This window comes from Loxodonta africana, chromosome 16 (genome assembly GCF_030014295.1).
Source record: "Loxodonta africana isolate mLoxAfr1 chromosome 16, mLoxAfr1.hap2, whole genome shotgun sequence".
NCBI lineage: Eukaryota > Metazoa > Chordata > Mammalia > Proboscidea > Elephantidae > Loxodonta > Loxodonta africana.
In genome coordinates this window covers 9,744,186-9,768,611 of record NC_087357.1, presented here as the reverse complement: position 1 = coordinate 9,768,611, position 24,426 = coordinate 9,744,186, and the positions used below count along the sequence as shown (strand labels likewise).

The window sequence follows — 24,426 nt, the reverse complement described above, 5'->3', positions numbered from 1 at the left end:
GAACCCAGTTATTCTTAGAATAGATGAAATTCCTAATAAATTACTTTGTTTAGATTCTACAGTTTCCTGTTGTAGGAAGCTTTACAAATATGTTTCAGGAAATCAGTTCTCAAGAATAACACACGCTGGCAAAAAGCATGCAGCCCATCTACACATGTGGAAGGCAGAATTTAGCACGCACTGGTACGAAATTCAAGGAATTCACCCTTGAAAAAAAAAATACTCTGATTCTTTTCTATCCCTGAATATCTCGGTTAAATTTTTAATTGACGAACTGTCTTACATTCTGCAACGCATACATGACTACAAACAGAACGTCTCTTAAGAGACCCTGTTTAAGTTTATATTTGTAATAAAGGAAAAAAAAAAAAAACCTCGATATTTATGGCATTATCCTCAAACTAAGACTGCTGTCCAGTTGGATATGAGGGCATGGCTTAAAAAATAAGTGATTTATTCTCTCTTGAAACACAATAGACAAACAATAACCAAAATCATATTTTCATTTTATTAAAATTCCTGCTCCCTTGCCACATTATTTCCTTCCTCTCAGATTTGTGAGTCAGACGCATGGTTGTATATAACACCTATGTATTAGACCTTAAGATACAATAGAGGAAAGTTAGCCTAGAAGTCTCAGATCTGGTTGAAAGGCTGATCTTGCTTAAACTAAAAAAACTGTTTCCGTCAAGTGAATTTTGACTCACAGTGACCCTACAGGACAGAGAACTGCCCCACAGGGTTTCCAAGGAGTGCCTGGTGGATTCAAACCGCCAACCTTTTGGTTAGCCGCCCTAGCTCTTAACCACTATGCCACCAGGGTTTCCACTGATCTTGCTTATGTCATGAATATTCCAGAAATCAGAGGAACTATCGCATTTTCACCCTGCTTGATGTTCCTCTTGCATGTGGGATAAACAGGGGACATGTCTAAAGGCGGTATTAACTGCGGCCAATGGGTAAAACGTATTTTCTGATGGTTAGCTTTGGTCTTCAGTAGTACTCATTGAAGTATACATCGTTGGCTACATTTACTGCAGTCATTTTCCTTCATTTTTTAAAAATTTAGGCTTCCGTGTATATTTTTAAAGAAAGAATACTAAGAAAACAACTGCATGGAAACACAAGGGTGGACGCGTGTGCTGAAGCAAGTGACTTTATGTGATCAGATTGGTCATAGACCCGCGTATGCACCACACAGCGGCAGAATCTGCCACGCTTGGGGAGAATTCCGTTCGACCTCTAAAAAAAAAAAATTTCACCAATTTTAAGTGGCAAAGTCAGTAGCAACAGACCATGGAACCATGAAACAGAAAATTATTCCCCCTTCAAACTTCACAGGCTGCTCTGTAAAAATACAGTTGGGCTCGAGCTTAAAATGAACCTGGCATCAACAAAAATCAAACTTGCCAGTGACTTCCCTGGTAGAGATCACATTCAGAGCATCCAGGTTCAAAGAAAACCAGGCAGGAGCCTGCTCCAGCCAGAAATCAACTGAGTGGAGTCCCCCCGCCTCCACCCGCCCCCAACAGCCTCTCCAACCTATACATTGAACTCATGTTTATATTATTTGCCAATACTGTGCCCAGAGAAGATGAAAACGTTTGATGGGCACATTCCCTAAGATTATGTGAAGTGAAATAATAGTCAGCAGAACATAACTCTTTCCACCCTAATTTAATACAACTGAGTTTTCACAACGTTCTGTTTAAAAATTGGGTAGAACTCAAGGTTTCTTGGAAGGACGAGGTTCTGTTTGTTCAATGGAGATGGAGGAATGGTCTCCAGGGGTCCTCCTGTCTGTGGGACACCAAGTATTCAGAGCAGGGATGGCACAGGATGGGGCACCCTTTCCTTTAACGATCAGATAGAGTCCAGCCAACCCCTGATGGGCAGCCTATCGGAACCACCTCCTCCTTACATCCATAGGAAACAAGTCTCCAATAGTCTTCCCATTTTCTTCCCTTTTACGAACACATATAGCCCATATAATGACAAAAATATCCTTGTAAGCAATAAACCTAAGTCTCTGCCTTCCAAGAACAAGACTATTACAAAGACAAATTGTACATGGGCCAAGGGGTATGTAAAGCATTTGTGGTGGTAAACAGTTAAAGACCTCAGGCTTCTGGCTAGTGGGCCTGGAGCGCAAAGATCAGAAAGCCATTCTAACGGTGATGCTTGGTGAGACCTCAGCCACCCAAAAAGCTGAGTCATAGAGTGGTAAGGGCAACCCCATGCCCTGACTCATCACAACCATGTGCGCTGTCCTTGTACTGAAATCCTTTAACCAAAGTCCAGTTAGAACTGTTTTTCCATGGAAGTGGTAGACTCGCCTGTACTAAGCTATTTTGACACGCCCACATTTCCTGGGTGCAATCTGATGTGCTTTATAAACAGCCCCTAAAATATTTTGGGATATGTAAGATCATAAACATAGCTAGAATAAGAGTAGAATAGTCTGTTGTTGGGTGCCATGCAGTCAATTTTGTTCCACAGCGACCCCATGTGACGGAGCAGAGCTGCCACATAGGGTTTTCAGGGCAGGAGCAGATTGTCAGGTCTTCTGTCCCATGGAGCCACTGGTGGGTTGAAAGTGCTAACCTTTGGGAAAGCAGCCGAGTGCTTAATGGTTATACCACCAGGGCTCCTTAGAATGAAATCTTAAGAGCATTAAAGAAAAGGACTTTCTTTCACAGAGTCTGGTCAAAGGAGTGGTTTTTGGGGAAGTCATTAAGAAGGGAAAGGGCTCTGGGTTTTCCCATCAGGTCCTTGGCACCTTGGACTTACCATGACAACTCCTCCAGACTGCTCTGCGGTACACATGCTCATGATTGGCGCCATGCCAATGGTGGTCCCTTGGAAATACACCCCGCTAGGAAATAAAAGAAAAGGCTTTCTTGAACCTAATATAGAGCGAAGATATTCTACTGTTTAAAATTCTGTTGAACGTTCCAGCCTTCTGACAGGAACTGCAAAATAATATGCAAAAATGCAGAGAGCTGCCTAAGGGCACGTTCACAGGTGATTTCAATGTTTCTTAATTTTCTTTACCCTTTATTTTACATTTGCATTATGGTCCTAGCATTGCTTTGGATTTCTGTTTTCAACACGCAGACAACAACCAGTCATTGCTTTTGCATCTGTAAGCTGTACCCTGCCTACCGCCTGATGGCTTAGTGAGACCTGCTCCTTTTAACAACGTGTGCTGATGGGGAGGCTGAAACAGTCGCAGAGAACCACTGTTTGCTACAACAAAAGCATCAGGTCGTTTTCTAGACGTTCTGTTGTAGCTGGATTTTGCTTTCCTGTGTAATTCATTGCAATTGGGCCAGACACCCAAACTCCTTCCCAGTGTCCTGCCTATAAGGCTTGCAGAATAGAAACTGGCAGGAAAATGACTGATTACGTGGGGGCAGTGTAGAATAAACAAGCACCCACAAGGCCTCAGGGCCCAAAAGGAAAGTTCTGTAAGGCAGGATCTCTTGGTTTATGGTGCAGGTATCCTCATACCTGGAATCTCACCCTGATCAATGAATCTAATGACACCAAGGACCTGTTCAGGGTATATGCTATTAAATCCAATTTCATACATTAAAAAATAAACGTTGTTTGTGTTTGTTAATCTCCTTTGAAGGAGACAAATGACTTGCTCATTTATCTTGGTCACGTACGTATACAGGTTATGCGTAGTTTGAAGCATAAGATTTTTTGGCAGTGGTTAATTAGACAGAAGGTAGTGAACGTATATAAAACCCCAGCTCTGCATATATACCATTATACATATGTGCAGTAGCAGGGATAGCAACTTTACATATATATCTATATAAAAAAAAAAGTTTAAAAAAATTTTTTTTATATAGACCATGGTGTCCCTTGGAGGGTGCAAACAGCTAAATGATCGACTACTAACTGAAAGGTTGGAGGTTCAAATTTACCCAGAGATGCCTCAGAAGAAAGGTCTGGTGACCTGATTCTGAAAGATCACAGCCTTGAAAACACTATGGAGTACAATTCTACTCTGCAACACACAAGGTCGCCACGAGTCAGAACCAACTTGATGGCAACTGATTTGGTTTTCTCATTTTATACAGACCACATGAATAGATGCAGGTATGTTGTTGCTATTAGGTGCCGTTGAGCTGATTCCAACTCATAGCGACCCTAAAGGACAGAGTAGACCTGTCCCATAGGGTTTCCAAGGAGCAGCTGATGGATTTGAACTGCCCACCTTGACGGTTAGCAGCCGAGCTCTTAGCTATTGTGTCACAGGATGCAGTCAGCAGCTGAGCTCGTAGCCACTGTGTCACAGGACGCAGTCAGCAGCTGAGCTCGTAGCCACTGTGTCACAGGACGCAGTCAGCAGCCGAGCTCGTAGCCGCTGTGTCACAGGACGCAGTCAGCAGCCGAGCTCGTAGCCGCTGTGTCACAGGACGCAGTTAGCAGCCGAGCTCGTAGCCGCTGTGTCACAGGACGCAGTTAGCAGCCGAGCTCGTAGCCGCTGTGTCACAGGACGCAGTTAGCAGCCGAGCTCGTAGCCACTGTGTCACAGGACGCAGTTAGCAGCCGAGCTCGTAGCCGCTGTGTCACAGGACGCAGTTAGCAGCCGAGCTCGTAGCCGCTGTGTCACAGGACGCAGTTAGCAGCCGAGCTCGTAGCCGCTGTGTCACAGGACGCAGTCAGCAGCCGAGCTCGTAGCCACTGTGTCACAGGACGCAGTTAGCAGCCGAGCTCGTAGCCACTGTGTCACAGGACGCAGTTAGCAGCCGAGCTCGTAGCCACTGTGTCACAGGATGCAGTCAGCAGCCGAGCTCTTAGCTACCGTGTCACAGGACAGTTATACATGTGCATAAATAACAAGGTTACAGAAGAGGCGATTTATTTCCAGATGTTTGAGTTGGACAGATCCCATTTGGGAAAAGAGATTAAAATACACAGATTCGAAATATCTGAAAGGTGCATAAAATATGAGGCAACCACAATACCCAAGAAAAAAAAAAACCAAAAACCTTATGAAAACAGCCAATGTCAATGCCAATAGCCTTGGTTCAGACTCAGGCATTTGGCAACGAGGATGGGTAGGATGGTGTTAACGCTCCATAAACGTTCAATAGACTACACCTGATTTGTCAAAGCAAACTCTCTCTGCCCCCAAAGTTTTCACATTAGTGATACAAGCTGCATGAGAATAGGAGAGTACTGGCGTGCGCTATTTAAGGACTTTTAATAACACCTTTGTCACTTCTGGAAAAATCTACTTCATGCCAGTTTAGAATATAACCATGCTTTTTCCTTTTAATGATAAAGGTAATATGTTACTGATGTATTATTTTGTTATGTTATATTGTTACATTATGTTGTTATGATGTTATGTTATATTATGCTGTTATAATGTTATGTTATGCTACATTATGTTATTACATTATAATGTTATGCTATATTATGATGTTAAACCAAAAAACCAAACCCACTGCCGTTGAGTCAATTCCGGCTCATAGGGACCCTATAGAACATAGTAGAACTGGCCCATAGAGTTTCCAAAGAGTGCCTGGTGGATTTGAACTGCTGACCTTTTGGTTAGCAGCCACAGCTCTTAACCACTATGCCAACAGAGTTTCCATTATGATGTTACGTTCTATTATATTATGCTGTTAACACTATCTCATATTGTTATGTTACATTATAGTTATAGCTATGATACCTCTCTCAAATTTTCTTGTTTATTCTTGTCTCCTCCCAGTAGACTCCAAGACATCAGGGATCGTTACTGTCTTGATCACCATTTTGCTCAAAGCACCTAAATCATCATTTGGTTCCTAATAAGTGTTCAAGACTTGTTGATCCAAAGAAAGAACACTGCTGGTGTTCTCTGATCTAGAAAACCAAAGAGTAACAGGCGCAACAGGAGGAGGAATGTACTGTTCTCAGATCTCATATAAATATTTTTCACTAATTAAAAAAAAAAAAACAAAACAGAGCTTTTAAGAAAAATAGCCTACTCAGGACAACCTTGTATCAAGATTAACCAGTTGTTCAAGTTGATTCCGATTCATGGCTTCCCCATGTATGTCAGGCCAGAACTGTGCTCCACAAGGTTTCCAGTGATTTTTCAGAAGTAGATCACCAGGCCTTTCTTCCGAGATACCTCTCAGAGGACTCAAACCTTTCTGTTAGTAGCTGAGCAAATTAACTGCACCACCCAGAAACTCCACAAGGAGCCTTTGTGGTACAATGGTCAAGTGCCCTGCTTCTAAATGAAAGGTCAGCAGTTTAAACTCACTAGTGACTCTGCTGGGGAACTGACTTAGCAGTCTGCTCCCATAAAGACTACAGGCTATGAGTCAGAATCAGCTCGACAGCACACGACAACAACAGGCACTCCGTATCAAGATGAAGACTAGAAAACCCGCATGGAGAAATTCGTCCAGGTGATGAGGAAGGCAAGGGAGACATCTGTTCCAGGCAGTGGTTTCCCAGGGTGAATGCAGGGAGCCTCGCCCAGCATCCCAGGGTTCCAGGTCAGGATGGCTGTGTCTCACTGAGCCCAAGCCAGCGGGCTCTGCAGAGGGCTCTGCAACCCCAGGGGCTGTGCAAGGGAGAGAGGAGATGGGGTGCGCTGAGGTCCAGCACGCCCTACAGCAAAGGAGAGCCCCAGAGCGCCCTACCTGATGAGCTGGGCGTTGTCGTGGGATTTGCGAGGTAGAAGCCTCATCTTTCTCCAGTCCAGAAACTCATGGAGGCTCGTGAAGGGGTCCTGACTTATGGAGCACTTGTCCATGTCATTCCATACCTCCACGCCCACCAGCACGACGCGGATGTTCAGCGCTCTGTAAAACTGAGGAAGCAGGCAATCTCTGGGATCACATTCATGAGAGCTTAAGATGGAAATTAGAACCGGTTTGCATTGTTGCAACTCCATTTACATAGCTGAGAAAAATATGTTTATGCCCCTATTTTTCCCCGGTGGCATTAGAATTTAAGCAATATTTGCAGTGCCTGATGCAATGAGCTGTGTTAAGTGGGTTCTCAAATGTTGTTGATCAGTTAGATGCTAAAATTATTAGCATTTTAACTGTCTGCCCATATTTGTATAGGCGCATTCATTTCAATGACTCACTGGTGATTTAAAATGTGCATATATATATGTGTATTATAGCTAAAGACTGCCAGTTAATATCTACTGCAAGAACAACAAGGAGCGAATTAGGAGCTTTCTCACACTTCTGCCAAGGACAATAATTCGTTCATTTTAAGCGAAATGCTCTGCCTATGAGTTACTGAAAATGAGTCTGTTATTAAGTTTTCAGCAAAGACTCAGGCTTGGCTGACATGATCATATTCTGTCACCTATAATCAGCCTAGAAGGTTTTAATTAAATGAACAAATCAGTATCTTTCAGGATAATGGCAGTATGAACAGAACCCTCTGGGAACCGTGGTGCCCGTGGCAGCCAGATGTCAGCTCACCAACCCTGTCATGTCACGGGAAAGATCTCGTAAGTGAAGGGAAGGGAAGTTCCCCTTCTCCAGGCTTGTGAAAGCACAGTAAGTCTTCTCACCCCCTTCTTGTCTGTATGCATTCGGTATATACCAGGAGTCCTAATGTATTCCCAATTTCCACCTACTACACACCCTCAGCAGGCAGGTAGCCCTGAGTCAGAGAAAACAAAATCTACTCTTCCAATGGCTGAAGGCACTGATCCAAAACCAAAACCAAACCTGTTGCCATCAAGTTGATTCCGACTCACAGCAACCCTACAGGACAGAGTAGAGCTGCCCCATAGGGTTTCCAAGGCTGTAAATCTTCACAGAAGCAGACTGCCACATCCTTCTCCCTTGAAGTGGCTGGTGGGTTTGAACCACTGACCTTTCACCTAACCACTGTGCCACCAGAGCTCCTTAAAGGCACTGGGAGGTGGAATGACCGCTCACCTAAAAGTGGGTGGTCTGAACGGTGAAGAAGAGTTCTGTGATCTGCTTCCATTAAGATTACAGCCAAGAAAAGTCGACGGAAGGGGTCTCCTGTATTTTTATGCAAAAAATGCATGCCTCCCGTGTTTGTCTGCCAATCGTTCCCCACTCCCCCCCCACCCTGCCCTGCGGCATTTTTGTAAGCACATTATGCTAATTTATTTTACAGCAACGTAAAAAATTTGGCATAGTGGCTCATGGGGGGAGGGCGTGGTTGGCAAACAAACATAGAGGGCACACGTTATTTGCATAAAAATACAGCACTCTGTAACACCATGAGTTGGAATCAACACCCCGAGTTGGAATCAACTCAACATCAACAAACAACCACCGCCAATGGCTAAGGAACGTTTTTTATTATTATTATGGTAAACAAACATTTGACATTTCCACAATCTTCACATGTATAGCTCAGTGACATCATGTTTATCATGCTGTTCAAGCATCACCCTTACCTATTCCCAGATTACACCATCACCCTTAACAGAAGCTTCATGTCCCCTAGCATTGAGCCCTTCTACCCTCCCTTCCACCCCTGGTTACCACTGATAAAGTCTGGTCTCTATACACTTTCCTATTCTAGATATTTCATATAAGGGGGATCATACAATATTTGTCCTTTTGTGACTATTTCACTCAGCATGTTTTCCAGGTTCATGCATGTGTCCTTGTCTCAAGTGGCCATACTGGTTGTAATAAGCAATCAGGGCTGCAGCACGAACTATTCATTGCCCCCAGCTGCCTCACTTTCCCCTCATGCATCATACAGAGAGAGAGGAGGTCTAGCGCTCCAGGCCAGGTGGGAGCAGATGTGGGATCACCTGGCTGGCTGTGACATCTTTCAATACCCCTGTAGTGCGAGGCGGCACACAGCAAGAAAGTCTCATCTGCTGGCAGCCCAGGTAGCCAAGGAGAAAAGTGTAGCTCGTGACGGCAGCCAGAGTCAAGCTCCAAATGTGAGCCGGCCCTCTCCTCAGCTGCTACAAGCATCTGGGCCATGGAATAACACACCAATCACAGAAGCGCCACATATAATAGCTAAGCACCATTCCAGTGCGATGAGCTAAAGTGCAAGAAAGTCCCAAGGCTGAGCATCTGACCGCGGTTCTAACCCTGGGGGCAGCTCATCTTTTCTCTTGCCCATCTCCCCCACGGTCATCTGGAGAGCATTAGATTCACACAAGAAAGTGGCTGGAGCACAGTCCCCACCACAGAATGCGAACTGACTGCAGCTGTCCAACTTGGTTTCAAACAGATAACAATTATGGGCATTACATTAATAAGTTAATGAGACAATTACATGACCAAACGGCTGCCCAACAGCTTGCTTTTAATCAAGAACGGGTTGGCCTGTGCTATCCACTTGCGAGCTCCCAGACCAGGCTTTGCAGGCAAAATGAAGTTCCTGGAACCCTCAGGGCTCCAAATGCACGTGTTTGGCTGCTGTCCTTTGACTGAACTTCAGCTCCAGTAGGAACGAGGTGACAGTGATCAGAAGGTGGAAATGCAGGCGTTCCGATGTAGAAGCTCACACATTTGCTCAGTGACGTCCTCAGGGCCAGATACCTGTGCAGGGTACAGTGTCATCTGGGCAGGGGGGACTCTACTTGCCTCCTTGGAGTCAGGAGCCAAGGCCTATAAAGGACCAGTTGTCATCATTTCTCAGGGTCAGCTTTGCTGCCTGCTGATCAAGGGGCAGTTCATAATAATGACGGGTTTTACGTTTCCACAGATTATGTCTCTCGAACCACATCCTTAGAAGAGAGCCCATCCTTGTAGGACCAACAGCAGCTTCTCCTCTCCAAACTTGGGGCTACCGATTAACTGTCATACGTGTTGAACTCATCACGTGTCTACGATTCCCCTCCTGCCTCCTCTACATGTTCTTATTAGCACTGCCGATGGGGTCCTTGTGGTTCTTCCTCAGGAATGACAATCACAGTTAACAACAGATGAGCGCTGGCTATGCCACAGGCCAGCGCCGAGTGCTTTCCATGCCATAGCCCTCTTAACCCTCACGATAACTCCATGGCACTGAGGCCAGGAGGGTTACGTAACCTACCCATGGTTGTGTTGAGAACTACGGTTATTCCTATCTTATAGTCAAAGGCACTGAGGCCCAGAGGGTTACGTAACCTACCCATGGTTGTGTTGAGAACTATGGTTATTCCTATCTTATAGTCAAGGACACGGAGGCCCGGAGGGTTAAGTACCATACCCACGGTTGTGATGGGCATGGCTGGGTACGTTAAGGCACTGAGCGGCACTGTTGTCCTGGCTGGGAGTGCTGAGACTGCCTTCCAAGACGATGTACTGTGACTCCAGGACCAAAGAGCAGATTCCTGGCCCACACAGTACAAACAGAGCTTGGCAGCTGCCTGGCGGGCTCACAAATCCCAGAATGTGTGTTGACACAGTCAGAGACACACTGGATTGATTCGTCTACTAACATAAAAACAAAAAATATTTGCTTGGCTGTTGCTGTGTGCTAGGCTTGGCCCGAGAGGGTGCACAAGGGTTAGGGTGCCTCAGTCCTGCCCCCAAGATGCTCAGATGTCACTGGGAGGCCTAAGGTAAGGGATACTTAGCCATCAGTACAGTTAACTACAATAAAGTGACCACCAAGAAATGGTGCAAACTGAAGTTCAGGTGGGCTGTGCTAGGCTTTCTGGAAGAAGGAGATCTGGGCAAAAAGGGTAGAATTGAAAGACAATCCCCCTGGGGTCCAACAAGCGCACTTGCATTTTTCCGGCAACTTGCTGGGGAGAGACGGGAAGATGACTGTCACACACAGAGTGAACGTTCACAAAGAAATTAAACACACAGAAGATGAGGTTCTTCAGAAGTAGGTCACTGAGGGCCAGCCTTGAAGACCTCACAGCTGGTGCTCACTTCGTAATGAATAAGAAGTAGGACAGACCGAGGTAGGAGGTTAAAGAGGCAAAACTTCAGCCATGACTTCATCAGGCAGACACACACCACTGCTGCCCGCATGCAGCTGAATCACGACCCGGGGAGAATTAATTCTCTTTGTGCAAACTGTAAAGGGTTGGCCTGGAAGCATGAGCTGCAGACATGCTTGTTTCACGCACAGAGAGAACTTCCTGAGGGTTTCAGAATGTCACCATTGCCATGAAATTACTTCTCTGTCTTCCAGAGTCTGGAATGGTCTCTTTTCTTCAAGCTAATGTGGGCCAAGTGGCTCTTAATTTAGAATGGCCAAGAAGAGCCAGGATTTCAGCAAATGCAGAAGCGGCCACTAGAACAGTCATTGTTTTGGGGGCTGAGACACTCCCAATTGTAAAGCTGACAGACTGAAACATGGAACCTTCAACAGAGACCAGGGGCCATTGGATAATGGACATGCATGTACCAGAGGACCCTAAGGAGTCTGAGTGTCCCCATCACGGGGTCTTCAGGGGCCACTGGGAGTGCACGGGGATGCCAGTGCTGGATGCATATCTGTGTTCAGCAAATCAGCTCTCACCCGCCAGAAACTAAGAACAACAAGACTGGCAAGCTTGACTGTGTCCTGTAGGACTTTTTGTTGGTATGTTCTTTAATTTTCAGTTCAAGTTATTAACAAACCTCAAATTGCTCCTTTTTGGTTTCACAAATGGAAGAAAGATATAGAATAAAATGTTGTTGTTAGGTGCCATAGAGTCAGTTCTGACCCACAACGACCCTATGTACAATGGAAGGGAACACTGCCCCATCCTGCCCCATCCTTACAGTCGTTGTTATGCTTGAGCCCATTGTGCAGCCATTGTGTCAGTTCATCTCGTCGATGGTCTTCCTCTTTTTTGCTAACGCTCTACTTTACCAAGCATGGTGTCCTTCTCCAAGGACTGATACCTCCTGATAACATGTCCAAAGTATGTAGAATAAAATGTAGAGGGCCAAATATCAGTTTTTAGGATTGGACTTCAGCAATTCCCAATCTGGGTTTAATATAGCTCATGGGTTCCTTCTACTTCAAGGCCTAAGAAGAATGCACATCCTCTCTCTTTGTACTGCCTCTGGCGTTCCGGGCTACAGGGCTCCTGTTCACAGCTCAGGCATCTGACCCCAGCCTCTCCGTCAGTGCCCTTGCCTCCCATCAGCACCATGGGGGGTCCTGGCCAATCACCTGCCTGCCCCACCCACGGCCAATCACATCAGCACCTCTGGGCTAAGACTTGGGAGCCAGTATTTTACAAAGCAAACATATACACAAATAACTCCCCAGGGGACCCTCACGCCCACCAGGACTGAGGCCCAGTTCTAACACCTATGATGTCTCTTGACATAACCCTCCAGGATCCCATGTTCCTTTGTTCTCCCTGCTGAAGGACTGCCTTTTCCAAGGATTCTCCTGCAGCCACGTGACTTTGGGATAAAGACAACCTTGCAAAGAATAGCTACTGAGAGCACGCCAACAAGGTGCTTGGGAGCTCAAGCCCATCTCAAGTGTCATGTCCCCCCAGGATGTCAGCTTCATACAGGTTTTTCTGACTTTCAGCAAGTTCGATCCAGGCACCATCTCTCTGAGCCCTGAGCCAGCTCTCTGGCTGCTCAGTGTCCTACAAAACTCCTTATTCCTGTCCTTGCTTCCCTGCGTCCCTGGGACAAGAAGCATCATCCGTCTGTCACTCTGCTTCAACAAAATTTGCAGGTGTCTTGGACTGGCATACTCCTCAGCATCTGCTCCTTGCTGGCCACATAGTCCTGGCCTCTGCTGGGCCAGACTTACAGAAGGTGGAGCAGGGCAAGGCCAAGAGCCCCTGCTGGGGGCCAGGGAGACCAGGTCTCATCCCTGTCCTGCCTTTCAACACTCTGCAAGCAGGTGCCAATTACCCACCTAACCTCTGCAAAGTGCCACTTCCACTGCTGTAAAAGTGGGAATAGTAGTACCCCTCTGAGGGTGTCTGCCAAGCACTTAGAGCCTGGCCCAGAGGTGCTGATCAATAAATCTACTATTAACCATGTCCCTTTAGACATTTCCAAGTCCTCGTCCTCCTCACTTCCCAGGCCCTGGGAAGGTCTTTACCACTTCTTACTTGTTCTATTCAGTAGGCTTCTACCTGCCCTGTTTGTCTTGGGCTACTCCATCGTCCACACTCACTACAGGCCTAGCTTTGTACAATCCTGTGTGTCTCTCTTGGGCAAAAACATCAACCTGGCTCTCCACTGACAGCAGAATCAAACCAGGACAGCTTTTCAGGGCATTAAGGACCCAGTCAAGCTGATACCCCTGCAGGTTTGTCTCCTCCTGCCCCGGTCGTATACATACACATAGGTACATGCACATACGTGTGCACACATGCACCTTGGTCGTGTGGAGCTACTCTTGGGGTTCAGATTTGTGGGGGGCAAGCCAGGCCCTCTCCTGCCCCTCTCCTGGTGAAACCATGCTCACCTTTCAGAATGCCCTCCTGCAAAGACTCTCCGGCCCCCAGGAGGCGACTCCTCTCTTCTGCAGCCTCCCTGTCTTATCTGATTCACAGCATCAGTGTGGCTGCTATTGCGTCAGCCCACGCTAAGCGCTCTGCATGCCCGCTGCTCTGCACGCTCTTCATCCTGGCTGCCTATGCCTGGTATGTCCACAAGGTTTTGCAGAATGGAGCTGGATTTCTGGAATGGCCTTTGCATTCGTTTTTCTGAACGCTTTGAAAACTCAATTTGAATACCAGAATCGCTGGCAAACGCTGTTTTTGGGTATGTGTAAAATGCAACTGTTTCTCAGGCTCCTGGCTGTAAAAGGCTCAGCAACCTGCTGCGGGTCCCCTTTGCTTCTCACATTGGCCCCACAGGCAGGAGGCAGGGTGCCACTGAGAAGTACGGCTGTTTCAGGGTTAGCGCATAAAGCGTGCCGGCTATGCCGTACATGAGAATCACCTGGGCAGCTTCTGAAAATGCTGATGACCAGGCCCCACCCCTGACACCCAGGCACCAACGCTCCTGAAGGTCCCCAGGCAATCCCACGTGTAGGCAGGTTTGAGAGCCTCTTCCAGCCTGCAAGTGATCAGCATCAGACAGCACGAAGCTCTCCTATACCATGTGTGGCTGAAGGACAGGGGTCTGGACAGGTGGTGTAAGGAGAAGCTGGTGAGCAAACACCCCCAGGGACCAGACGAGATTCCAGGGTCTCTTCCAGCTCTGGAATCACCTTTGTGACGGGTGAACTCCTGACCTATTTGCTCCCAGTGAGGGACCTTCCGATAGCTGACTGAGCCTAAAGCCAAATTCCGTGTCCCAGGACTGTGATAAGTGAAGGCCTGCCCCTGGTCACCATGGAGCTGGGCTGGTCAAGTGTCTCTGGCTGTCGATGGGCCGGGGGATCCCTGGTAAGAAGAGGCCCGGTTTGGGAGTTCTCAGAAGGGTCGGATGTACCTATGGAGTTCTGGATCTACCTGGAAGACTGGAGTCTGCCTGTCCAGAAGAGAGTCCAGAGGCCACTACAGTCCAGGAAGTCCTGGGTGGGGGTCTCCTGAGGCTGCCCAGGACCGGGAACGACATGCTCAGAGGAAGGGAAGCTGCGCTGCAGCCCATGGCCCAGGGCCCGAACTTGTCTCCCTGCTGAATCAGCTGAGGTGCTCCGAATTCCCTCCGCCTCATCTCCAAACATTTACACGATTTCAGTGATTTAATTACCCGAAAGAGAACTTACCTTGTCAACGTGATTAGCGATCTCTATCAATCGCTGCTTAACTTTTTCCAGGTCTTTTCCTTGCCTCTGAAACTTAACAATTTAAATGTCAGCATTAATACCAGCAAGAATATCAATCAAATCTCATCTTCCTGGCTCCTGGAAACATGAAGTCTTGGGCTTTACAAACCACCAGGGACCCTCCCCGGTTTAGGGTGAAATGAGTTAGCATCTTGCCAAGTAATTTTCCGGGCTGGGGACTCCCTGAAACTCCCTGAGAGTCGCCCAAGCCAAGTGCTCATAAGACAGCAACTGCGGCTATTTTTCCAGCCTCATAAATGATGAAGGCAGTGACATGCTTTGGCAAAGAGAAAACAGGCAACTAGCAGGCAGTCCAAAGCCATTTTTCATATCATCAGCTTGATTCTAACTTCCTGAGAAATTTTCTTTTTATTTTAGTTTTAAAAATTAAACAGTAAAAGTCATGGAAGCTCACGGCAACGAGTCAACCAATACAGAGAACAGATCAAAAGTCAGTCATGGCTCCCTTCCTTTCTCCAACCTGACCTTCCAGAATGTGAACAGTTTTCTGAGACATGCTCAAGCCTGCTTCATTCATATGTGGTGAAGGCCACCTCATCTTAGGTCCATGAGAAAATGTCACTGAATTCATACTATGTAACAGGAGCCCTAGTGGAGCAATGGTTAAGTGCTCAGCTGCTAACCTAAAGGTTGGCAGTTTGAACCCACCAGTGGCCCCATGGAAGAAAGGCCTGGTGATCACTTCCTGTAAAGATGACAGGCTTGGAAACCCTACGGGGCCGTTCTGTTCTGTTCTGTGGAGTCACTGTGTGTCGGGATTGACCCGACAGCGTACAACGACAAGTAGAGGCTATCACTGAATACTGAGAAAATAACTAAAAAAATGAACTCCAGAAAAAACAAACACAGTATCAGCCCATATCTCAGAGCGTAAGGTTTTCCTGCTCCGTCTCGACAACATTCTTCTTTCATTTATTTGCTTAATTTAGGATGTAGCAGACATTTTTTTTTAATTAAACTTTTCCCCCAAACTTTTTTATTTTAGAATACAACCTGGAGCCATCTTTCATCTTCCCCACGCAATCCTCCCCCTTGCTGACTGAAGAGCTTAGCTACAGGGCAATGCTCGCTTTTTCTGCAGTCTTTGCTACTATCTTATAACATCAGATAACACATTTTTAATATTTTTACACTTAATAAGATCCGAAAACCACTTTTTTGGAGAGTTGTTTCCAGTACTTTTAGGGTTTGTAGAAAATAAGTTTGATCAAAGCCAGTAATAACTTGCTGTTTTCTTCTTGCTAACCAAATGTTTTGAGAAATTTCAAAACGAGATGTCCTTACCTCTCGGTTGTCTGCTACAATGACCAGCTCTACGTACTTGGTCATCCTGAGGGTCTCTCTTTTATGCTGCCAAAAGTAAACATGAAGTTAATTTCCCTTAAATCCTCACTGGGCTTCCAGGCATTGGGCTACGTCTGCCAATCCAACCACTTCAACAACAGTGACTATCTATCCCCACATCACCGCCAGGCTCCCACACCCCCACTCCATCTAGAAGTTCACCACCTCCCCCATCTTTGTATAACGCCCTCTTAACATGAGTGAACGCGTTTACACTTCCTTCTGGGAAATCCTTAAACAGAAATTTAACCTTTCTGCTGTATCACTGATTGTAGGATCAGAAAAAGTCAAGATCATTATTAAACAAAGTGAGCAAATAAACTAAAGCTCTTTCTAAAATAGGAGCTAGCCAATGGTAGTTCACCTCAGGCCATGAGCAGGACATTTGAAGATCACTAGGAAAGATGCTGGTTTTTCCAGATAATTGTATTCAGCATCTCGAGTGTGTTGCTTCCACCTTCATGGTCCAAATAAATGGACCTGCTTTGTGCTTGAGAAAAATGTTTCAAAAAGTAATTGTGTAACTCTTCTGGGGAGACCCTGAGGAGCCTATGCCAGGGAGCTACTATTGTGGCTGATCGTTTAAAAATCCAGTCAGAAGGAATGGAAGATTAAGGTGGCCTGGAGAAAAGAGCTTGGCAAAGGGGTAAATCCACGCTGTTGAAAAGAGGTACAAGAAGATTCTAGGAGGAAACTCAGAAAGGAAAAAAAAGAAAGAGAACAGGAAGAAACAGTGCCAGAAAGAAAAAAGACTGCACTATGCCACTGGAGAAAAGAGATTTAGTAAGAGTGAGACAGTTAAGAAGAACATTGAAATTTTATATCAAGGTATGGGAATGGTAAGGGTTCAGGCAGAAGAAACAGGAATGCTATCCCAAATAAAGGCAGCCTCGGAGGTGGGTTACATTTTAATCAAGGCTTCTCAAAAAACATTTGTGCTTGGCCGTGAATTACTGGGAGAATCCCAAAGGCACTTTTAGGAGGGTGGGGGAAGCAATTCATGGAGGGTGGTCTCACAAAACAAACATTAAAAACAAAAAACAAAGCCTTCTGTTTCTGCAAAAAAAATGTAGTGGGGAGGGGGAGAAAAAACATTGCTGTCAAGTCGATTGTGACTTACAGCAACCCTATAGGACAAAGTAGAACTGCCCCATAGGGTTTCCAAGGAGCAGCTGGTGGATTTGAACTGCTGACCTTTTGGTTAGGAGCCAAGTTCTTAACCACTGTGCCCCCTGGCCTCCACAGTGGGAGGAACGGGGGTTCAACTGGTCCTTAGGACTGAGAGTGCCAGTTTACGAGTTAACTACATGCAATGTTTCAAGTTTAAAACCCGCATGCTATAATACTCAGACAAAATTTGCAAAGATGACTAAAGCATGCTTCCAGTCGGGTTTCCAGTCACATAATCCTGAGGGAAACATCTTTTATAAAACAAATCCCCATCAGTCTGGGATCTTCCACACAAATTTTTATAAGAGAAATGTCTGTATCAGAGCAGGGTTCCTCCTTGCTGCCCAGCTGTGCTGAGTCATGGATTTAGGTTTCCCTGAAAAAATTTGGAAACCTCACGGAGGAAGGGAAAAGAAAGTGTTGCGAAAGATATAATTTCTCATACTTTTACAATGTTGCAAGAAAAAGAGCGCCAAGCTTTGTGCTTTGTGACTGTATGTCACAGGCATGTTTGATGGTGATAACGATGTACTTATAAAGGGAAAATAAACCACCCCAGTGATACCCAAGGTACACTCAAAACGAGAAAGATTCTGGAAATGTGAAGATCTTGCCCGTTTCCTAATTGAGGTGGGAAAGACACAGAAGGCTCTCCTGACCTCCTCACCATGAACGAATTGACTAATCATGCAGGAGAAAGTAGAGCTGTATAAATGAAAAAATAAATTCATCTCCATAGAAAAACTTACTGGAAGACTTCACGCTATGCCAACTGTTAAGGGGAGAAATACACGATCAGAGGGTATTTCTAACTGATCTGGAATCATCACGTAGAAAACACACCATTCCAGATGATGAAAACAAACACGTGACCACAACTTCCCTGTCTCTGCACTTTTCAGAGAAGCCCATATTTTCTCATGAATTCAGGGAACTGCAAGCACAGAGAGAAGCCTAACCATGTGATAATAAAAAGCCTGGGGAGCAGCCAGCTCACAGCCTCGAAGGTTCACTGTCCCATTAGCAACATCCACAGAGACGCTTAATTACCCCCACATCATTTCTATCTATCTGGGCTACAGTTAAAAAATAAAAATCATAGTTTTTGATTATTTAGCTCTGCTGCGTGTCTTCTGAGGCCACATCTATACTGAACTGTTGTCGTTGTGGGGTGCTGTTGAGTCCGTTCCAGCCCCGGGTGTACAGAGTAGTGCTGCTCCACAGAGTATTCAAAGCTATGATCTTTTGGAAGCAGATTGCCAGGCCTGTCTTCCGAGGCACCTTTGGGTGGGTTCGAAGGCCAACTTTCTGGCTAGTAGTCGAGTGCTTGGCCATTTCCGTCACCCAGGGACCCCTGAGTATTTTTTATTTGTGATATGGAGAGTGGCATTTGAAACTCGTTGCTTGATGAAATGTTCATTTTTGGGTTATGAACAAAAGTTTTTTCCCAAACAGACAGGAACATAAGCCCCTGAGAATGGCCCAATGATCCCTGCTCCATGGTGGAGGAAAGGACATTCTTGGCGTCTTCATCAGGCGAGAACCAGCTCCTGGCTTCTCCAAGTCATTACAGCCAAGTTCCCAGAGATGGAATTATCCCCAGACAGCCAGCCTGTGGTGAGAAGTCTGCCGTTGGGAATTTAACTCAACCCAACTCAAGTCAGAAAAACAAGCTGAGACTGGTGTTCCAATAAATTCTCCTTGCAACTCTTCTTCATCCGGGCTGTTGCTGCTGTGTGTCGGCAAGCTGATTCTGACTCATAGTGACCCCACAGGGCAGGGTAGAACTGTTCCATACGGTATTCTAGGCTAGTTTTCCTCCCACAGAACTGTTGGGGGTTCGAACTGCCAACCTTTTCGTTAGCAGCTGAGTGCTTAACCATTGTGCCAAATAGAGGTCCTTTTTATATGGGATAGACCATTTGTGTATCATTCATTAATGCCACAAATATCTACTGGGAGCCATCTGTGTGCTGGGCACTGCATTGGGTGCTGGGGATACAGGGATGGACAAAAAATCCAACGTTACTGTCCTCATGAAGCTTACATTCTAATGAAGGAAACAAACAGGGTTCTACCATGAGGATAAAGATGGGGAGGGGGTAATTTAGCTGAGAGCTGAAGGGTAAGAAGCAGGTATTTATGTAAAAGTGTTGAGGGAACAACGTTTTAGGTATAGATGGATTAGCAACAGCAGAAATCCTGAGCCTGGGGGCAGATCCTGGAGTATTCTAACAACATGCAATATGGTGGAGTCTAGTAAGTTGGGGAGTGGGGCGGGGGGAATGAATGAGGATGAAGACATGAACAGGGGCCGTGGATAAAGAGGATGAGTGGCAATCTAAACCAATGGAGAGCCCTTGAAGGGTTTGTTATTTAAAGATATCACTCTGGCTGCTAAGAGGAGAATGGATTATAGCGTGATGAGGATGGAAGCCAAGAAAGCAGCGAGGAGGCCTCCACTGTCCAGTGAGAGCTGGAGACGGCTTATAGCAGTAATTATGGAGGTGGGCAACCAGATTCAAGTCAGGGGAAGTATAACCAAACAACACCAAAACCACCACCACCATAAAAATGGAACCACGGTCAACGTTTCCACAGCCTGTAAGATCAGCAAATTAAATGAATCAAAAGCTTAGATTATCTTCTTCTTGTTACTAGAATAAGGTTCTTGGTTCTCACTGGTCAAGAATGAGCAGGTAAGGCACATAGAGTTTTCCACACGAGCAAAGCTTTATTGAAGAGGCTTGCAAATGGAGACGAGGAGGGCCTAGATCAACGCACACCCGTATCTCACAGAACAAAAGATGGGCCTGGGTTTTTAAAAGTTCTTGGGCAGAAAAAGATTCATGTTTATTTATAGATACAGGCAGGGATATGTTAACTAAGGTGTGCGCGCAGCGGCTTTCCAAGATGGCTCCTGTCCCGGAGGCCTCTGGGATTTGTAGCAGGACTTATGGGATGTCCTGCCTATGCAGTCTCTCGCTCCCCGGGTTCCATTCCCCGGCTGGGGCTGTAGCCCCTCACTGCCCCTGGTGGAAGGTCACAGAGCGATCACAGGTGGATTTTCTGTGCATGTCCCTGGGGCTGGTTTTCTCCAGCTGCTTCTGAAAGGCAACTTTAAAAGAAGTTTGTGGGCTATTTTTAGATACCCTGCCCCATTGTTCTGGGGCATGGCTTTGTTTCTGCACCCTGGCCCATTTCTTGTTACTTTGTTTGCAGCTTTGGGGGCCCCTCTGTCCCCTGTCTTACGAAGTCTCTAGGTTCCACACTCAACCCCATTACCTCCCTGACAGTATAGTCTATCTCTCTTTGACTTGCTTCTCCTCTGACCACACCAGTCTCTTTGCTGTTCCTCAAACAGGCACCCTCTGATCTCAGGGCCTTTGCTTCCCGTCTTACTCTGAGCAAGGAAAAACCATCATTAGCTTAAGCGAGGCTCTCTGCCTTGACTCTAAGGTCAGCTTGTGCATATTTATAAAGTAAGCCCTGATCTCCATCTGTTGTGAAAGGTCACCCCCACCACCCCGACCACGATTTGCATGGGGATGCTGCGCACAGATCCAATTTGTGTGGGACACAGCCTCTGAGGCTTGGCTCATAGACAGGCCAGCAGAATTAACAAGGAAAAGGAATTGGGTTGAAGGGGCTGGGTCTGACAAGCTGAATATCACAGGGACAGATGTGAAGTACTGAAATTGAGTCCAAAAAGCAAATGGCACGGGTGAGATCTGTTTTCTATTTGTATACAAGTCCAGTGTTCTAATGGCTTCGAGAGTCAATAGGAGCCCATACCATGAGATTCTGGGGCCTCAGTTTACACTAACAGCTATATAAACCCCAGGGGCAGAAAAGCCACAGAGGTGCTGTTTGTGCACCCCGTCATCAAGCTTTAAGAACAAGCAAGGTGACAAGTGAACTTGACATTGTTTCTTCGGGGAGGTAGGGAAGGATGTGAGGATGATTACCTTGGGGATGAATTGAAAATGACTGCTCTAATTAACGAGTTTTCAAATGGCTCTGGCCAGTTCCTCATACTCAACTACTATCGAACTCTAGATACCTTACTTGACTCCCTGGTGATAAGACGGAGAGCAAAGGCCCTGAGAGCGGAGGGTGCCTGTTTGAGGAACAGCAAAGAGACTGGTATGGTCAGAGGAGAAGCAAGTCAAAGAGAGATAGACTATACTGTCAGGGAGGTAATGAGGTTGAGTGTGGAACCTAGAGACTTCGTAAGACAGGGGACAGAGGGGCCCCCAAAGCTGCAAACAAAGTAACAAGAAATGGGCCAGGGTGCAGAAACAAAGCCATGCCCCAGAACAATGGGGCAGGGTATCTAAAAATAGCCCACAAACTTCTTTTAATGTTGCCTTTTAGAAGCAGCTGGAGAAAACCAGCCCCAGGGATATGCACAGAAAATCCACCTGTGACCGCTATGTGATCTCCCACCAGGGGCAGTGAGGGGCTACAGCCCCAGCCGGGGAATGGAACCCGGGGAGCGAGAGACTGCATAGGCACGACACCCCATAATAAGTCTTGCTACAAATCCCAGAGGCCTCCGGGACAGGAGCCATCTTGGAAAGCCGCTGCGCGCACACCTTAGTTAACATATCCCTGCCTGTGTCTATGAATAAACATGAATCTCTTCCCGTCCAAGAACTTTTAATAACTCAGGTCCATCTTTTGTTCTGTGAGATGCGGGTATGTGTTGATCTAGGCCCTCCCTCTTCGTCTCCATTTGCAAGCCTCTTCAATAAAGCTTTGCTCGTGTGGAAAACTCTATGTGCCTTACCTGCTCATTCTTGACCAGTGAGAGCCAAGAATCTTATTCTGGTAATACTGGTGCAAACCGTTAACGTGCTCAGCTACTAGGCAAAAGGTTAGAGGTTCAAATCTACCCAGAGATGCCTTGGAAGAAAGTCCTGATGATCTGCTTCTGAAAAAAATCAGCCACTGAAAACCCTACAGAGCACAGTGGTACTCTGACATGCGTGTGGTCACCCTGAGTCAGAGTCAACTCAATGGCTACTGGCTAGATACCTTAGTATTACTATCGCCACCGCCACTGACATCCATTACGCAAATCCTGTTGTGTAGCCCATTACACAAAAGCAATAACTAACACTAGTTCATTTCAGAAGGTTGTATTTGAGGAAACACAACAGTATCTCCTGGCCTCGCTGTCCTACTCAGTAACCCAAGCCAATGTTTCTTTCTACAGAAGGGATCAACTTTTACATCTGACCCATAATTACGCACTAAGAGAGAGGAACAATGGCATAGATAATCCCCATAGAAGGGATCATTCAGAAGTAATTTACACTTGCCTTTGGGATGTATCATATAATTTTCTCTAGCTGCAGGTCTACTGTCTTCACCCTCCTTCTAGCTTGCTGAGGCTAATGGTCAAATTAGCTTTCAATCTTGAATGCATAGTTGCTGAAGACGGAAGGAGTCTGTCAGGTGGACTGAATGTCAGGAGCCCTTCAGGATGGAATTATAAACCCGCAAAAGAGAGAACTACGAAGCTGCCTGTCTTTCTGTGCCCCTCCATGAGTAACATGGGCTCTTACACAACCCAACATAAAACCCAAAAAACCAAACCCATTCTGTCTAGTCGATTCCAACTCACGGAGAACCTACAGGACAGAGTAGAACTGCCCCACAGGGTTTCCAAGGCTGTAAAGCTTTACAGAAGCAGACTACTTACTACATCTGTCTCCCAGGGAGTGGCTGGTGGGCTTGAACTGCCAACCTTTCAGGTGGCAGCCGAGTGCTTTAACTACTGAACCACCAGAGCTCCTTCAATCTAAGACAGAGCCTTGTAAAAATGGCAAACAATAGCCCAAGTTCATATTATACCCCTGTGCCTAGAACTATCCCCATGGCTCCCTGAAAAAAAAAAAACAAAAACGCAAACACCTGCAAAAAGATCGCAGTCTGCAAACCAATCCTTGAAATAGTTAATACTTAGTATGGGCAGGAAAATGCTAGAAAAAAAGCAAATACAGTTGCTGCACTGCATAAACAAGGTGAGTTAGCAGCAGTTCCACTGACTTTTAGTGTAAAATAAAGGCAGTGGTAAGAGAGCCAGGTAGGCGGCATATAACCTGAATGTACTCCTTTCCTATTTACCACAGGTGCTATCCAAAACAATCTTCTATGTAATTTCAATTCCCAAGTATTCCACTCATTTGAAAATTATTTTTTGCGACATTTTCATTATATAGATGTACTTTAAGTCAAGAACATTTTCTCTTCTGTAAAAGAAACTATTTCTAGAGAGAAATATTGAGGACCAAGTTGAAGTGCTTGGGAAGCTTTCCCTTTTCAATTTAAAGGTTCATTTACGTTTCAATATGTATTATTAACAAAACAACATTGATATTCAGATCCTTGCCATTTCCATATAAGTCAAAATGACTGGAAATTACTGTGCCAATCATGGTTCTACAGAGCTCTGAGCTTAAAGAATTAAAATATGACTGGCAGGTATAGGCGAAGCTCCTACTTCTAAATGAAACAGCAAAAGTATGTGTCATTTAAGCTGTCAAGTTATAAATCTCATAACATGAAAAACTTGTATTCAACAAGGTACTCAAGGCAAAGAGCCTCAACAACCAAATGAAAATGTTATACTTGTTTATGGCTGGTGAATCTACAGCTTAATCACATCTTATCCTAGGTCTGAAATCAAAGAGTGTTTGAAGAGTAAAATAAGCACGTGGTGGGTCCACAGATCCTGGTCTTTGTAATTTCACTCTGAAATCACCGACTCTCATATGTGTGGGGGGAGAAAGCAGGATGTCAAAACCTCCCGCACTGGGGAGGAGGTATCTTCCAAGTTATGTCCTGCTGTCTGGGATTTGGAGACAGACTCCCCTCACCCCGTTACCGTCAAGTCAATTCTGACTCACAGTGACCCTATAAAACAGAGTAGAACTGCCCTATTGGGTTTCCAAGACTGTAATCTTTTTTTTTTTAATCTTTAGGGAAGCAGGCTGCCACATCTTTCTCCTAAGGAGCCACAGGTGGGTTTGAACAGCTGACCTCTTGGTCAGAGCTTAACTGCTGCACCATGAGGGCTCCTTACAGACTCCCCCAGCAAGCACCATGTCAAAATGAGTCACAGTACCTGATGGGTATGTGCATGCTCCTCTTGTGGGATGGGGCAGAAAAAGAAAAAAAGGTCACGAGCACCTGCCACAGAAA

General features: G+C 45.8%; 1 protein-coding gene across 2 annotated transcripts in view; it reads right to left on the bottom strand.

Annotated features, from left to right (window-relative positions):
* The window catches only part of ADAM12 (ADAM metallopeptidase domain 12), a 377,170-nt gene that overhangs the window by 88,478 nt on the left and 264,266 nt on the right, over positions 1-24,426 (bottom strand). For both annotated transcript variants that reach the window (XM_064269188.1, XM_064269189.1), the window contains exons 7-10: positions 15,985-16,050; positions 14,620-14,691; positions 6,666-6,835; positions 2,791-2,875 (exon numbers count right to left, since the gene is read on the bottom strand). In XM_064269188.1, coding sequence (XP_064125258.1) covers positions 2,791-2,875; positions 6,666-6,835; positions 14,620-14,691; positions 15,985-16,050 — 393 coding nt within the window. The remainder of the gene's footprint in view (positions 1-2,790; positions 2,876-6,665; positions 6,836-14,619; positions 14,692-15,984; positions 16,051-24,426) is intronic.